Here is an 18,272-nt window from a genome sequence, read left to right as displayed (position 1 = left end):
ACAGTAGCAAACCCGGCACAAACCGGCGGTAGTAAGAGGCGAACCTGATAAAACTGCACACCTCACTCACCGACTTGGGCGTTGGCCACGTGCGCATGCACGTAGTTTTAGCTGGGTCCCGCCTCGTTGACATTGTGCCCCAAGTACCAAACAGATCTTTGCAATAAGTGGCATTTCTGCGGTTTAAACTTTAGGTTAGCCGCTCGCATTTTGAGAAAGACTGCTCGCAGTCATTGTAAATGCTCCTCAAATGTGCATGAAAAAACAATAACGCCATCCAGGTAAATCAAACTGGAGTCCCACTTGAGTCCTGCGAACACTAGCTCTATGAACCATTGGAATGTGGCTGGAGCGGAGGGAAGACCAATAGGAAGCCGTTTTGGGTTTGGAGCACTCATCAAGAGGCAGCTGCCAGAATCCCGATGGTAAGTCAAGAGTAAAAAAATTACGCGCTCCCGACAGAACGTCCAACTAATCATCCATTCGCGGAAGTGGGTATGCGTCAGCTACGGAGATCTTATTCAACTTGCGGAAGTCGACACAAAATCTCAAACTGCCGTCCTATTTTTTTAAAAAGGACAATAGGAGCTCCCCACGGACTGTTAGATGGTGAAATGACGTCGGCGGCCAACATCTCATCAACAGCCTGACGCACATGGTCCTTTTCTGTGGGGCTCAATCTATACGGGTTCTGGCGAATGGGGGCTGCGTCACCCATATCAATGTGGTGATGCAATAGATCTGTGTGACCAATGTCGTATTTGCCTTGACTAAAAACGTCCGAAAACTCCCGAAAAAGCGTACGCAACTGGGCACTCTGGGTAGCTGACAAATCACGGTTTTCGGAACAAAGCGTGTCAATCCACCCCTCATTGCCCCTCTGTGCCTGTTTCATAACCAACATGGCCCCAGCATCGCGCGTAACATCTACATCGCAACCGGCAAGCAATGCATGGGCTAAAACACTACCCGCCTGTATGACAGACGTGTCCACCCCTGCATTAAGGACCTGAATGAAAGGTTCCTGGTCAACGGATACCAAGGTCTGAGCCCCCACTAATGGCAAACCCCAGTCGGCTTTTTTTGAAGGACTCAAAAGGATACCACTCGCGGTTGAATCACGGTGATGCTGCTTCCGCAATCCTAAGGGCACAAGCATTTACGCGCCCGGGGGTATTCTAACAGTAGCACTCGCCATCGCTTCGACCGTAGCATGAGCTGTATGCAACCGAGTTGGAGAAGAAAGGAAAGCCATATGGCGGCCTTATGGCAACTCAGTACAACCCTCATCAATCTAAATTTTCAAGGGCATCATCCCCAAAAAGTCTGTTCCCAGCAGACAGGGTACAGCCAAAGCAGTCGATACCAGTACCGGTCCTGTCAACTCGATGTCACCAATCTGTATCGTAGCCATAATTTGACCGAGTTTACCTAGCGACCCCCCATTCACAGCAAAACACGGATTACCACAGCGTGAAGACTACGCGATTTCTGTGGCAAAACATAAAAAAATAACTCAGAAATTATGGTAGCAGATGCTCCGGTGTCATTCAGCACCCGCACCTCCACTCCTTCCACAGTACCAACAACCGCTGATGATCCCGCAGCTGTGGCGATCACACGATGCGCTAACGTGGACCACTGGCTCGAGTGATGTGGCCAACTATCCCCCGATGGAACTCGACTGTCATACACGGCGTCCTGACAACAATGTTCAACATGTGAACGCAAACCGACACACGCACACGATGAATGAGATGTTTGTATGGGCCGAGTGTGTGGTGTGTCGCGACTCGCCTGAGGACTCAGCGGAGTTGGAGGAAGACGGTGGCCCCGCAGGCCTTCCTCGCCCAGCACGGCATCCCCTTGAGACGTGGCCCGGCAGACCGCAGTTGTAGCAGACGATGAGGTTATTTGCCAGACGAGGAAGGTTCCCCCGCTGCAGGCCTCGCCATCCTCGCTGTGCTGTGTCGCCTTTTCTCCAGCCACCGCTGTCGATGGAGGCGCACAAGGGAAGTTCTTCTGTCTTTTCGGGTACAGCCAACACCTCGGGAGGTGCGGTGCATGCCGCCACCCCCCGGCACGTTGTTTGAGATGAAGATGGGCTTGGATGATTCGTGCAATTTTGAGGGAAGTGAAGTCATCATCCTCCGTAGCCGGGAAAACTACTCCCAGCTCTTCAGCCAATGCCAGCATGCACTCAAGCACCATCGAGTCCATCCCCTCTCATTCCATCTTCGGGAAGGCCGCCCAACCCAATGCCAAAAGTGCACTGCAGAAGGCAAGAGGTGTCTCGGCCTCCCCCTGCCACCGTGCGGCAAACTTATGTTATGTTATATTCAACGGTGGGTCGTAGATGGCTGCCATTTGGTTAAAAACTTTTTGTAGCGTGGCCCTCTCAGTTGGCGGGATGGTGTCAAACGCCGCCAGGGCATCATCATCAAGAGTGGTGGGGAGCGCACGTAGCGCTTCCACCTCAGTCTATTGGGCCAGTTCACAATTAGCTGAGAAACGGCGAGGAAAAGCTTTCCAATAACCTCCCCTAGTGGAGAATTCTTTCACGAAGGGGAGTCGTCGCTCTAGTGAAGACACTTCACGTGTCATTTTCTGCAGAGAGCTCGCCTTTGCAGAGTCAACGACCCGCTCAACCACGGGCGGCGCGCCAGAACTTTCCCGCGCAGTTTGAAGAAGCTTGGCAAGAAGAGAACGGCTCGCCCGTTGCTCTGTTCAGATGGCGGCGGTGGCACGGTGACGTGACGTTTGACGCACTGCTCCGGCTGCAACTTTATCTCGTAACCTTTTTCCGAGACAGCGGGCCCTGGGGCTGTCTGGGGAATTATTGCTTCGTCCACGTCCGAATTCGTCGTTGTAAGTCGTTGCCTCCGTGTGAACATGACACCTACTCTTGGCTATAACTTAATAATATTTTCGACCACTTCCAACACCAGTTGTAGTGGGTTATATTCAGACACACGCCAAGACTTGGAGGCAACACGTTTATTCCTTGAACAACATAACTTCCACTGGATAACTACTTAAGATGTTGACCACCACGGGCTAACACATAACCACTCAATAGCGAGACTATATATGGCGGTAACCTCCACGGGTAACTTCGTGAACATTGACGGGATATCTATATTCGGCGGGAACCACCACGGCTATTCATAGCCACTTGACGGGAGATCTTTCTGGTAGAGTCGGGGCTCCGGTCACGTGGCCCGTCACGTGCCCCCTGGCCGCCGTTATCCCCTCGTTCGGTCACGTGCACTGCCCGGGTTCATCTGGAGTACCATGTCCTCACACGGCCTCTACTCACTGGCACCCGGACCATGCCCCCTAGGGGGCCCAACCCCTCATTTATGTGCTAGGGAGAGGTCCCACACCTGCAGTACATCCTTTCCGCCGGTACAACGCTATATACACACTATGTACACCACTACACATTTAACACTCAGACAAAACCACATCCAGCAAAGTTTACATGTTTATTGGAATATTGCAATGATTTTATTATTGACGTTACGTGATCACATTACATTTTACACTGGTTTTGGTGGCCATAACGGCAACATTTCGATCAGGAAACGGTGGCAAAAGAACCTGCTTCTTACTCGGTTTCCTCTCTATGGCGACAATAAATCTGCTCCAGCAAAGCATATTCACAACTCCACGGATCAGTGTGGTGACGTAGGGTCAAACAACCCCCTCGACTTGGCACAGCATTGGGAGGACTTTATCTGATAGTGTGTGTGTTGTAAGTATTATTTTACAAAGTGACTTGATTGTAATTGTCATTGACTTTCATCCACTTGCATATTCATGTGTTATAAAACCATAACCATGGAGATTAAATGCATGCCTTCATAGCAACATTTTTACTGATGGCTTATCACAATGGCATGTCACCATTTTTAGTTTTCTAAGGCAAAACCAGTAAAATTCACAATGTAGACCGTATTTCCAAACTATTTGCCACAACTACTGTATTGTAACCACGTAAACAACTGTTGCATTCACCCAAGCTATGTAATAATGTATACAATTAATATATAATATATGTAACACCTATCTTCATTTGCAATTAACGTACGTGCAGTATGTGTACGTTTGCTCAGATAACTCCTCCCTGAGCACTCTACAAATGTCTATGAATGAGGAGTCATTTCAAAACCTATGATAAGCAGATGATGTGAAGGTGGTCGAAGTTACAAATGAATGTGAACTCTGACCCAATAATTTGGCTTGTTGATCTAAGCCCAGCATGACCCACTGTTTCAAATCATAAATGAATGTCTGTGTGCACACGGTGATTAAAAAACTGCCTTTCACATCATAACCTGTCAAAAACCACCCCCAATTTAGCATCCGTCACACTTGGCTCACAAGCCTACCTTTAAACATTGTACTAAATATCGTGTTATTGCGTTGTTGTCGCACAATAATGACAGTTTTATTGTGCAATTATAATTTCCCAAATTCATCCCATTCAAAATCCCTGAATATATTTATTACTGTTCAATATCAACGGGATTACCTTTGTAACATTATAGTGAACAAATACCAGTAGTAATAGTTAATCACAGGCACCTGCATATGACTCATTCTGTATGATTAATAATTAACAACACACAAATAAGAAACCTTTTTCCAGTTCCATTCAATACCAAAACATCGTTTACCACTCATCATACCTTGGATGAAATTGCATTAAAAAGTATTGCCATTTAAAATATTTGGAAAATTGGGAATGTTGGGGCATACAATGAGCCACAGAAGAGTGACACATGAACTGGGGAACAAATGTAAATCAGATTTACTCTTGACGAACGTAAGTGAGCATAGGCCACTTATTTTCCTTCACAGGGTTGATGGCCAAGACCAGTGATGGAATGGCTATTGAAGGAGGGAACACTCTCAAGAGGATGACCAACCAGGTGAGATGGAAGAATGAGATCGGCGCATGCGCATGATTGGGATAAGTTGTAGCATCGCAGGACTGTGTGAGGATGGCGACGGTGAAGCTTTCGTCCAGCAGTGGATTGAAAATGAATGATTACGAATGATTAAAATCCATTGCAAACCAATTAAAACAATGCATAATGGTAATGAGCATGTTTTCTTGGTATATATATGTCGATAGCTCAAAACTGGTTAGAATTACTTAAAATGACCGAAGAATAAATGTCGCCAACACATTCCCATTGCACATGCTGCATGTTATTTTACAGCATTATTAAAAGGGTCTCGTAATATTCTGCATTTTTATTATTACTTGGCCAATAGTAGACCGAGTGTAGGAATGTATCCAATTTAAAATTGCTTTTACAAAAGTACAGCATATAGACAATAAATTTAGTGGGTTTTATATACGGAGTTGTTTTTCATGCTTGAGTTCCAAAGTGCTTCTGAAATTATAATAAAAAGTGTTCGAATTAAATTTTGACATAAAACTTTCGTGACTGCAGGAATTCATATTCTATGGTTCTTTCGGTAAAGTCACGTAGATAGGAATTTTTTTTATAAAATAATAAAAATGAAAATAAAGTTAATAAAAAATAATTTAAAAATTATAATTATTCAAATTTTGATTTAAAGCTTTCGTGACTGCAGGGATTCATATTCTTGGTTCTTTCGGTAAAGTCACGTAGAAGGGAAACAATAAAATAATAATATAAAATAATACAATTCTCACGACGTTTCGATTGCAACACAAGCAATCATCATCAGGTGTAAAAGCTACAGCAAGAAAATTTGAAAAAAGTGGCGTTTTTTTAACGTTAGCACCACGGAGAGCGATTTGGCAGTTATTCAGATGGACAGTGATCTGCCACGGCCGAGGTGTTGGTCCTACCGTGTTTTAGGTCTGCTTTGTGTTCACGAATGTGGTCTGAGACATGTCGTTTGGTTTTTCCAATGTAACTACTACCACAGAGGCAACTTAGTTTGTAGACGCCAGGGTACTCTCTGTCCGGAATCACATCTTTTACAGACGGAACCAGATCACGGATTTTATGTAATGTGTTGAATCGGACCTGGATCTTGTGTTTATTCAATATTTTGGAGATCTTTTTTGTGATCCCCGCAATGTAGGGTAAAGTGGTGGTTTTGAAAGGCTCCTCAAGAGGGTCCTTCTTCATGGTTGGAGTGATAGCTTTGCGGATTGTGCAGTCGGAGTAACCATTAGCCTTAAGAGCTTGGTGTACTTGCTTGAGTTGAATAAACACAAGATCCAGGTCCGATTCAACACATTACATAAAATCCGTGATCTGGTTCCGTCTGTAAAAGATGTGATTCCGGACATACAGTACCCTGGCGTCTACAAACTAAGTTGCCTCTGTGGTAGTAGTTACATTGGAGAAACCAAGCGACATGTCTCGGACCGCATTCGTGAACACAAAGCAGACCTAAAACACGGTAGGACCAACACCTCGGCCGTGGAAGATCACTGTTATAATTCAGTAGGCTCACATGACATTGACTTCTTCAAGACAGATGCTATTTGCAAGCTATCTGGCTACCGTGAGACATTCGTTCATGAGGCTATTCACATATACAAACAGAGACAATTTCAACTGAGAAGATGGATTCTGGCTTAGCAATCATTGGAATGATTTGATAAACCATTTCGGGTCTTAATTGATTCTTCACGCTTATGGTGGATTTCAGACCGCATCCATTATTTTCGTCTCCCCCCTCCTCTTTTCCGAACATAGATGGACTCGTCCATCTGAATAACTGCCAAATCACTCTCCGTGGTGCTAACGTTAAAAAACGACACTTTTTTCAAATTTTTCTCGCTGTGGTTTTCACACCTGATGATGATTGCTTGTGTTACGTGACTTTACCGAAAGAACCAAGAATATAATTATTCACTTTATTTTTATTATTTTATTGTTATTATTTTTTCTATCTGCGTGACTTTACCGAAAAAACATAGAATATGTTCGAATTAAAACATGACGAAAATTACATTTACTTTTAACATGTGTTACAACCTCACGAGTGATACATTTGTCAAAATTATAACATTGATTTTAGATAATTAGTGCACAGATTCGCAAAACTGTTTCCGCATTAATTCCGATGTGTAAAGTTTAATTGTTAAATAATTGGTCATTTAAATATTACTGAGAAATGGTACAAAATAAGTTTGTGTAATAAAATGACTTTGCTATATCGCGTGCTTTAAGATAATCTATTGAATAAACTCTTTAACAAAAACATTTTATCAGGTAAGGCCCACTGAGCTATATAGCTCTTTTTCAGAAGTGACCTGGCCAAAAATGATTGCTCAACGAAGTGGCTTATCACGTGCAAATGTATAGCAGGCAAATACCTAATGCATATTTCTACATGTGGAGGAAAAAACGGGAAGACCTGGAGAAATATCTACGTGACCACGGGGAGAACATGCAAACTCCAAATTTACTGGGGTCAGGGTCGGGATCGAACCCACAACTTTCTGTATACCAAGTGAGGTAGTTAAAATCTCACTACCGTGGCCACCTAACCTCGATATGAATAATCAAATTATTTTCAATCGACCAGCCACAGCGTATGGAAGCGCTATCAACCAAAATTACAAGACAGTGTGGAGAGTCTTTCAGCCAGTAGTTGATAAATTAAAGGGATATAAAATACTATTATTATTATTATAAAACCATATTATGGAGGGTAAATTTTCCATTGTAAATAGCAGGTCCACACCAGAGCAATCAGTTGTGCAACTTTGTTGAATGCAACTGAATCTCTTCATATCGGGTTGTCTCTGCAACCAAAGACGTCCACATGTAAAGCAGGCGATGGATCAAGGAACGTTATTTCAAGTGCAATTTCTCAGGTGTGGACCCAGCTTTACGAAGTGAAATGTAGTTCGTTTATGTTGCTAGTTCTGTTTATTTTTGTATGGACGTGAACTTTGAAGCCCTTTTTATGATTTTCTGAAATAGGAAGCCTGCTGGCAACAAATTTATTAAACATCTGCACACAAATACAATAATTGTATATATGTACATTGAGGGAAAAAAGTATTTGATCCCCTGCTGATTTTGTACGTTTGCCCACTAACAAAGAAATGATCAGTCTATAATTTTAATGGTAGGTTTATTTGAACAGTGAGAGACAGAATAACAACAACAAAATCCAGAAAAACGCATGTCAAAAATGTTATAAATTTATTTGCATTTTAATGAGGGAAATAAGTATGTGACCCCCTCTCAATCAGAAAGATTTCTGGCTCCCAGGTGTCTTTTATACAGGTAACGAGCTGAGATTAGGAGCACACTCTTAAAGGGAGTGCTCCTATTCTCAGCTTGTTACCTGTATAAAGACACCTGTCCACAGAAGCAATCAATCAGATTCCAAACTCTCCACCATGGCCAAGACCAAAGAGCTCTCCAAGGATGTCAGGGACAAGATTGTAGACCTACACAAGACTGGAATGGGCTACAAGACCATTGCCAAGTAGCTTGGTGAGAAGGTGACAACAGTTGGTGCGATTATTCGCACCAACTGTTGATGATGACCGTTTGAGTTATGGTCGAAACGTCGTGAGAATTTTTTATTGTTTTATATATATTTTGTTATTTTGTTGTTTCTCTTCAACGTGACTTTACCGAAAAAACTAAGAATATAAAATAACTGTCAATCTCCCTCGGCCTGGGGCTCCATGCAAGATCTCACCTCGTGAAGTTGCAATGATCATGAGAACGGTGAGGAATCAGCCCAGAACTACACGGATCTTGTCAATGATCTCAAGGCTGCTGGGACCATAGTCACCAAGAAAACAATTGGTAACACACTACGCCGTGAAGGACTGAAATCCTGCAGCGCCCGCAAGGTCCCCCTGCTCAAGAAAGCACGTATACATGTCCGTCTGAAGTTTGCCAATGAACATCTGAATGATTCAGAGGACAACTGGGTGAAAGTGTTGTGGTCAGATGAGACCAAAATGGAGCTCTTTGGCATCAACTCAACTCGCCGTTTTTGGAGGAGGAGGAAGGCTGCCTATGACCCCAAGAACACCATCCCCACCGTCAAACATGGAGGTGGAAACATTATGCTTTGGGGGTGTTTTTCTGCTAAGGGGACAGGACAACTTCACCGCATCAAAGGGACGATGGACGGGGCCATGTACCGTCAAATCTTGGGTGAGAACCTCCTTCCCTCAGCCAGGGCATTGAAAATGGGTCGTGGATGGGTATTCCAGCATGACAATGACCCAAAACACACGGCCAAGGCAACAAAGGAGTGGCTCACGAAGACGCACATTAAGGTCCTGGAGTGGCCTAGCCAAGTCTCCAGACCTTAATCCCATAGAAAATCTGTGGAGGGAGCTGAAGGTTCGAGTTGCCAAACGTCAGCCTCGAAACCTTAATGACTTGGAGAAGATCTGCAAAGAGGAGTGGGACACAATCCCTCCTGAGATGTGTGCAAACCTGGTGGCCAACTACAAGAAACGTCTGACCTCTGTGATTGCCAACAAGGGTTTTTGCCACCAAGTACTAAGTCATGTTTTGCAGAGGGGTCAAATACTTACTTCCCTCATTAAAATGCAAATCAATTTATAACATTTTCGACATGCGTTTTTCTGGATTTTTTTGTTGTTATTCTGTCTCTCACTGTTCAAATAAACCTACCATTAAAATTATAGACTGATCATTTCTTTGTCAGTGGGCAAACGTACAAAACCAGCAGTGGATCAAATACTTTTTTCCCTCATTGTATATGCATTGTGAGCAAATTAATATTACCGAGGTTCATGATGGAGATCAATTACGTTGCCTTGCTGGTGAACGACGCTGGAAGGTTATCTGTTATCGTCCGGAAAAAAAAAACAATTGCACAACTGAGGAAACGTGGATGAAATGATATACAATGTGCAATAAAACACGCAATCATTTGCAACGTATCATTGATTCATATGCGTTCACCTTGGAATACCTGGACCAGTACCTACGAAGCAAGTCACCATTCAATCTACATTACACGTTGTACTTTTAACAACAATAACACTTATCAAAATATACGTTTGGGTTATTTTGGCACATGGAACTCCAATAGGTCAGTCTGGTAATATATATCTCGCCTTTCTGTGGGCTTAGCCTTGAGCCTGAAACTAAACTTCTTTTATTTTACCAGGTAAGGCCCACTGAGCTACGTAGCTCTTTTTCAGAAGTGACTTGGCCACTAATGATAGCTCAACGAAGTGGCTTATCACGTGCAAATTTATAGCAGCCAAATACTCTAAATGCATGTTTCTAAATGTGGGGGGCGGGGGGAGGACCCTGAGAAAAATCCATCCAACCACGGGGAGAACTTACAAACTCCAAATATTTAACAGATGTCAGGGTCGGGATCCAAACCATGACCCCCTTGTATATCTGGCGAGGTAGTTAACATTGCCACCGTGGTGCCCTGCATTGTCCAAAAGTGATTCAATATGTTTAAACACTAAAAACACCCCCCCCCCCCCCTTCACCATGGCTAACATCGCATGGCAAGGTCTTCATCCATAGACTTTAAAAAATATATGAACGAACATTTCACTCCATGTGCTTAGAAACTGAACATCTTTATCGATGCCAAAACACCCACATCAGTCCACTGTACACTCTAACAAATCGAAATATCAGTATATTGCATAGTTTTCAGAGTAAATTAATATTTAGGAATGGTACATGCTGTAATTGAAGCTCAGAATATGACCAATGAAAGGTGAGGTGAATTTTACAATAATTTTTTATTTTAAAAAAATTGTTACGTACATGTTGATCTCTTATTTTTGCATAGCAAAATATTGTCTCAGGAATTAAAATACTCTCTTTTTACCCAAAGTGATTATGTATTTTGTATTTATTCCCATATACATGCAAGATCTGTTTTTATCAGAACTTTGTAAAATCAGAAACACTGAAAATTTAATGACTATATTATTTTATACCACTCATCTTCAGCAATAATCTCTGTTACTCTTTTAAAAAGGATATAAACATTTGAGATACTTACGTGGTATATATTGGTATAATCCTTCGTCACGAATTCGTGAACTGCAACATGATCACATGACAGTCAGTTAGCATAATGCGTACTCTCATTCCTTATATATGTAGTGGCATCGGTGGAGGCCACTGCATGAGGTATAAGCCGGCCTGCGTGAGGCACGATACGCGCCGCTCACACCAGCCACGTGCAGTGCCAGCTTCTGGCCGTTAGGGGGCGAGAGCGCCAGGGACGGCGCAGGGGTTCACCGGGGGCCATGGCACTCCAGGTGAACCCGGAGGCCTAGTGACCGGAGGTACCGGCCAAGGGGCCCCAAGGAGGGGGCTGGGCGGACCACGGGACCAGGACCAGGTCCCTCTCGAAGGCGTGGCTAGGGGCAGAGGAAGGCCCGGGACTGGCAATCTAAGCCGGACCCCTGAACAGGTCGAGGGGCTGCTGTTGCAAGACGGAAGACAGAAGCCATCACCCGGAGAAGACCTGCCCGACTAAAGGACCCGGGCCCGAGCCAGAGTTCGATCCGGGATAGCTACCCCATGTGAGCTAGGGTTAGCTAGCCCGTGTGAGCTAGGGTTAGCTAGGGTGAGCTAGGGTTAGCGAGCCAGGAGGAGATACCTCCCTAGGGTAGCTGGTGAAGGGGCAGTGATACCCCTTCGTGTTTTAGGGCTTATTGTGAAATAAACGTGTTGCCTCCAAGAAGTCTCTGCCTCCCTCGTGTGAACCACTACATATTTAACGTTCTTTCTTTTAGTACAGTAACCTAGCACAGGCCCAAAAAGGTTCAAGACCCAAAACGACAGGCAACAAATATCACTCGTAATCTTGACTTAAAGCTTTCGTGACTGCAGGAATTCGTACTGTTTTGGTCTTTCGGTAAAGTCACGTAGATAGAAAAATAATAAATCACGACGTTTCGTGTTCAGGTGAAAAAATACAGCAAGCGGACTGCTGCGGCAGGAAGATATATTGCGAGAGAGCTACTGCAGCCAAAGGTAATATAGGTTTGAGATGGGTACAACCCAAGGGTAAGTGGGCAGGGCTAGAGATGGAATTTGCAAGTAAATGTAAGATCGCAGAGCTAGGTATACCTCGGCTATTGTGTTGCTAGAGATTAGCATGTCAATCTGTTAATGTAACCACACGGCTACGGTGATGAAGAAGTCATTGTATTGCTCGAGATTAGTCATAACTGGCTGCGATGCTTCCATCCTACCTGCCTATGTTAGCAGTTATTTCCGACTCTCTGAGTTACATTACCTTGTTAAATGTCTTTACATTAACAGGCTAAATGTCTCACTAACAAAGCTGCTGCTCCCCTTTCCTCGATGCGGCGGTGGTGCTCGTTGGATAATAGGCTGAATGTCTCCCATTAACACAGCTGCTACTGCGGGAGCAATCTCACATTGACATGCTAATCTCTAATCTCGAGCAATACAATGGCTTCTTCAGCACCGTAGCCGTAGGGTTAAATTAATCTCGAGCAACACAATAGCTGAGGTATACCTAGCTCTGCGATCTTACATTTACTTGCAAATTCCATCTCTAGCCCCGCCCACTTACCCTTGGGTTGTACCCATCTCAAACCTAGATGGGTACAATCCAAGTAGCTCTCTGGCTATATTTCTTCCTGCGTCAGCAGTCCGCCTGCTGTATTTTTTCACCTGAAGACGGTTGCTTGTGTTGCGATTGAAACGTCGTGAGTTTTAAATATTTATTTTTTCTATCTACGTGACTTTACCGAAAGACCCAAAGAGTATCACTCGTAATGTTACATAAACAAGTTTATGAAACACTTTTTTGGCGTCCATGTACGAGGTGCCTCTGTGGATGTGTAGGCTTTGACTTTAACATCTATTTCTGTGACCAGTCACAAGCTAATCCCTTAGCTATTTCGATGCTAAATTACTAGTTGCCTCTGTGGATGTGTAGGTTTTGACTTTAACATAACCATTTCCGTGACCAGTCACAAGCTAATCCCTCAGCTATTTGATATGTAAACCCCTTTGTCAAGGTGCCTCACTTCTCCCAACCAGCTTAAAAGTTGCTACGAATCTTAACAGCGTTCATTGAAGCTCTGTGGATGTGTAGGCCTTTACTTTAACATCTATTTCTGTGACCAGTCACAAGCTAATCCCTTAGCTATTTAAATGCTAAATTACTAGTTGCCTCTGTGGATGTGTAGGTTTTGACTTTAACATAGCCATTTCCGTGACCAGTCACAAGCTAATCCCTCAGCTATTTGCACAAGCTAATCCCTCAGCTATTTGCACAAGATAATCCCTTAGCTATTTCAATGCTAAATTAGTTGCCTCTGTTGATGTGTAGGTTTTGACTTTAACATAGCCATTCCTGTGACCAGTCACAAGCTAATCCCTTAGCTATTTCAATGCTAAATTACTAGTTGCCTCTGTGGATGTGTAGGTTTTGACTTTAACATAGCCATTTCCATGACCATTCACAAGCTAATCCCTCAGCTATTTGCACAAGCTAATCCCTTAGCTATTTTATGGCTAAATTACTAGTTGCCTCTGTGGATGTGTAGGTTTTGACTTTAACATAGCCATTCCTGTAACCAGTCACAAGCTAATCCCTTAGCTATTTCAATGCTAAATTACTAGTTGCCTCTGTGGATGTGTAGGTTGACTTTAACATAGGCATTTCCGTGACCAGTCACAAGCTAATCCCTCAGCTATTGATATGTAAACCCCTTTGTCAAGGTGCCTCACTTCTCCCAACCAGCTTAAAAGTCGCTATGAATCTTAACATCGTTCATTGAAGCTCTGTTGTCCTGACAGTTCTGTACTTTTCACCTGAAGACGGCCTCTTGCGTTGTGGCCGAAACGTCGTGAGAATTTTATTGTGTTATTTTATTATTTTATTCTCATTCTACGTGACTTTACCGAAAGAACCAAAGAAGATTTATGAAACACGCTTCAAAACGCATTTATTTCTCTTTCGGGTGCCTCACTAGCTCCTACGTTTCTTTGTGTGTCCTTCCCTTGGCCAAGGAAGCATTAATTTATTTTATGTACAGCACTATGCCTCGTGTGAAGGCACTTTGCAAATGTTACGCATCATAATGATTCAGTGTCGTAGCACATCAAAGTGTTGCTTATTCAAATGAGCAACAGGGCAGCTCCGGTCACGTCATTTAGAGCGTGGATTTTTCCACCACACATTTGCAGGTACAACAAAAACAGATTTTACATTTGTTTAAGTAATGTACATTGCTAAGTCAATCCACTGCTGGATGGCTCTCAAACACCAAGTAGAGAAGTCAGTTGTTTGACCATAATTTACTAAGATGGTCAATGTCGATTTCATACGTACGCTTTTACAACCAACGTTATGATTCATAATTAATTTATTTTGGGTTAGATTGTATCGGTGTAATGCCAATTTTGTTTTGGTTGGTGAACGGGGTGCCCAAATCTGGTTCGTACACTCATACCACTGATGTTAGCAGTCATAGTGCCAACATAAGATGCACAAACCATTGTCCCCTTGGAGTTCTTCTCTATCAATCAAATTGCCAATTACGTTTTAAAAGCAATTTTTCCATGATAATTTAAAAACGCAAAAATGTAGCTGCTTTTCAACATATTTATCGAGATGATTGCAAAATCAAATTATTTGAATACCCTGTCGCTACGCTAATTCAACATTTCTAATGTAAACTAGTTTTTAAAACATGCTTAAATTATAATTGAACTTTATTTCTGATTTTATACTGTTTTTTTGTTTTAACCTGTAGTTGTAAACTCGTTTTGAAAAGTGACTTTACATCTCATTGGACCAGTGCCTGTTTAAACATTAAAGACGTGTGTGTGTGTAGGCGCACAGTAGTGGTGGCATAGCATTTAGCACGTGGCGCTATAAACCCAGCGACCTAAGATTGATTCCTGACCATGGCTAATATTATTGGCAAGTGACATCTGAAAAGGTCACGGGTATCCCCTTCACCAAGCAACAATGTCCATCGCGGTGAAGCTTAATTAAACAACCCGAATGACTGACAAGATAATTCCCTCCCATCATCTATTTTTCCTAGTTCTAACAAAGCTTGATTCAAGAAATGTATGAACTTTTACCTACGACACCTTAAATAGTGCCGTTTGTTTCTGCCCAATTAGTGGTTTGTGGGCCTTTGTTCAGCAAGCACAATGCAACTCTTTTTTTTTAAATGACATTGACTCCAGGGATTATTACATACCTCTGTTTATTCCCAAATACATTGTAGCTTCTTCCTGTTTTGTATCGCCAGCATATGTAGGTGCCTATTCCAAGCAAAGCCAAACTTCCAAGACTTGCGAATAATATTGCGAAGAAGGCTGATGTTTTGATAGTGATGTTTTCACACGTGGGTCCATCAGAATGGTACAGTCCTTCTTGTTGGCAGCTAGAATAAAAACGTGTCCACTGATTACTACCATAGTTCCACATTTCTAAGATCCTCATTATATGCGAATACATTTCAAACTATAAATTCTGATTAATTTGCCACAAAAACTAATCAGGGAATTTGACACTGTTGAAAATACATGGTATTTACTATTATATTACAAACCTTGATAGTTTCAAAACACTGTGCTTTATTGTTTCAGGGTATCTTGTGCAGTTGTTGGATTGATTACTTTGTAAAGTCAATGAAAACTGGGTAATTTATATCTGGTACACATTGAACCTGAGCATTAAACAATGTCAGATAGACACACAACCAATGCCTCAGTATAATTAAAGCCACATGAACTATATGAGCCAAAAATGTAATCTGCTTACTCATTAAAAAAATCCTACATCAATATCCATAAACATAGGAGTAAAATCAAAATATAAAAATATAGAAAAAATAGTGCCACAGTGAAATTAAGACCTTAAAGTTTTGGATAACCAGCTATCACTGTTCTCCAATTTATTTTTTTAAAATGTCTTACAAGTGTTTTGCAAGATTACGTTCATATGGTGTTGATAAACCATTTAAATAAACAGGTGGATAATGTGAAATATTCAACAGGACTTGCCATTTATTAGCACTGGTATACATGTATTAGTTGATGTCCGGTGAGACTGTGGTGCATCTGGGTTAGATGGCAGGGTATTTTTTTCCCCGTGCTTATAATAAAAATACATGAGGCTGTTATGCAGTGGAAACACATAGCAAGGCTTCAATAATTATCCTGAGCCTGACTCGCTATATGAGGATTAACAATAAAATACGTGAAAATAAATGCGGGAAAAAAGACTTAAATTTTACGTAAGTGTAAGTGATATGAACTTACATGCACACAGGCCCAGTGTTCGAGGGCAAACATGTTCCTCCATTGTTACACAAATTTGAGTTCACACAGGGAGACCTGCATACGATGTTGTATGTGCCATTCCACTCAGCTTTGTATCCAGGCATATTTGTACTGCATACTGTGTAGTTAAGGAGGTCATCCTTGGAAACTGAATACAAATAAAAATTGAGCATTAAAGTTTAAATATATAGTGCATATTATATTGTAACTTTATGTATAATTGATTAATGTATGTGAATATCACATATAATGTTGATCCTTTTACACTAATAATACGGCGAAATTTTAACAAAGACTGTTAAACGCATTTTCAGTTTAAAAGAAACGTATATTTAAAAAAAGACATATCACGCTTATAGATCAACATTCAAATATTTCGGTTACTTTAGGTTTGCAAAGCCGAGATTTATTACAGCCATGCGCATGCATATGTGGATTTGGAGAATTATGAAATTGTACGCGAGGTGAACTTCTTTCGCACCGTACGTAGCCGACCGTGCTCATCGGAGGTGAGTTAAGTAGGACGGAAATGAAAACAAGGAACAAAGAGGTGCTTCGTCAGGTGGGGAAGAATGTGAACTCATTCAATCGATTCGGGAAAGAAGGAGGACAACCCGGATTGCGCAGGTGATGGTCAGGAGAAAAGCTTGATGGCAGAAGGTCATTGGGGAGTGGGGTGCAATAGTGAGAGAGAATGAGCTGAAGGAGGAGATGCCTGTTCAAAGTCCTCACCCTGGTCTACAAATCCCTTCGTGACCTCGCCCCACCGTATCTTTCCACGCTTGTATCTTTCTACGTGCCTTCTCGCCCTCTACGTTCTCATTATTTGCTGTCTCTCTATGTCCCTCCTTCTCCCTGTGCTCAATTACGCTTTCGCTCTCTCTCTTCTCCCCCCACCCCCTTCACTGGAACAACTTCCCCTCCACATTAAGCAATCACCTTCGCTCACTAGTTTCCGCTCCGCACTGAAAACTCACTTATTTTCCCTTGGTCACCACACGGCCCCTTAATCTCCCCCTCATAAACGCCACCGTTACTTTTCCCTCTTCATATTCTCATTATATGGCTTTCACTCATTCCCCATTCATTCAATCCATTCATCATAATTTGCCGTTATCAATTTCGCTTTCACCGAATTCACACGTCACAGATTTGCACCCGTTGCTTCCTCTCACCTACTGCGTTGACCTCACCACTATTACATTAACATATACCATTGTTAATTCTTTGTAAATTCGCCTAGGTTAAGGCGCTATATGGATTCCTTTAGGATAAGACGAGGGAAATATTATTTAGGACAAGACCAAAAGAAAGGAGAAAAATAACGGCCAAGACAGACAATGTTCAGCAAAGACGAATGGGGACAGATGCAGAGAGCAGCGGAAGACGGACACGTGAAAGAGAGCAGTGTGCCTTGGACCTGTCTATGGACAAAGCACTTCATGATGTGTGCACATACGTGGATTAGACATTGTTGAATTTAGCAGTGTCAGGTTTTGTTGTGCAGCACGCGTGATATAGTTGATGTTATTAATCGTTGAATTTAGAGTCCCATCGTATATGGAATTCACATCCTGGTTTGTTGTGTAGTTAAAACGAGCAGTGCAGTTCAGGATAAATGGTATTGCGGCACTGAAAGGAACACAAATAACATGTTAAAGAGATCATTTTACTCATAAACAAAGTAAAAAAAACACTTCAAATAAACTAGTATTATTCCTACAGCAAATTTACAAATTCGTATGACACTATTAGACTTATCCACCTGACAAAGACACAACAATCCCTTTTAAATGTCCTCATATTGCTTTCTGTATACATTTCTAAAGTATTTATTTTCATTTGCATATCAACCTATTTTTTTTCTCTTACAGAATAACTCCTCTGATTCGTGGGCCTATTATCAGCGACTCCTGCAGACCCTATGCTTCCTATTATCCATGATAATCTGACATTTTCCATATATCTTTG

The 18,272-nt window shown here is 42.2% G+C and overlaps 1 protein-coding gene across 1 annotated transcript in view; it reads right to left on the bottom strand.

Moving 5' to 3' along the window:
* Positions 1 to 1,994: 1,994 nt before the first annotated feature.
* LOC116947002 (uncharacterized) overlaps positions 1,995 to 18,272 on the bottom strand; it is a 34,609-nt gene continuing 18,331 nt past the window's right edge. The window contains exons 18-23 of the mRNA XM_032962338.2: positions 17,761 to 17,933; positions 16,281 to 16,449; positions 15,215 to 15,400; positions 11,011 to 11,051; positions 9,756 to 9,815; positions 1,995 to 5,408 (exon numbers count right to left, since the gene is read on the bottom strand). Coding sequence (XP_032818229.2) covers positions 9,778 to 9,815; positions 11,011 to 11,051; positions 15,215 to 15,400; positions 16,281 to 16,449; positions 17,761 to 17,933 — 607 coding nt within the window. The 3' untranslated portion in view covers positions 1,995 to 5,408; positions 9,756 to 9,777. The remainder of the gene's footprint in view (positions 5,409 to 9,755; positions 9,816 to 11,010; positions 11,052 to 15,214; positions 15,401 to 16,280; positions 16,450 to 17,760; positions 17,934 to 18,272) is intronic.

Source organism: Petromyzon marinus, chromosome 28 (assembly GCF_048934315.1).
Source record: "Petromyzon marinus isolate PM22_M1 ecotype Great Lakes invasive population chromosome 28, UKy_Petmar_22M1.pri1.0, whole genome shotgun sequence".
In the NCBI taxonomy this organism is placed as follows: Eukaryota; Metazoa; Chordata; class Hyperoartia; order Petromyzontiformes; family Petromyzontidae; genus Petromyzon; species Petromyzon marinus.
Note: the sequence above shows the minus strand (reverse complement) of the source record. Positions and strands in the feature narration are given on the sequence as shown.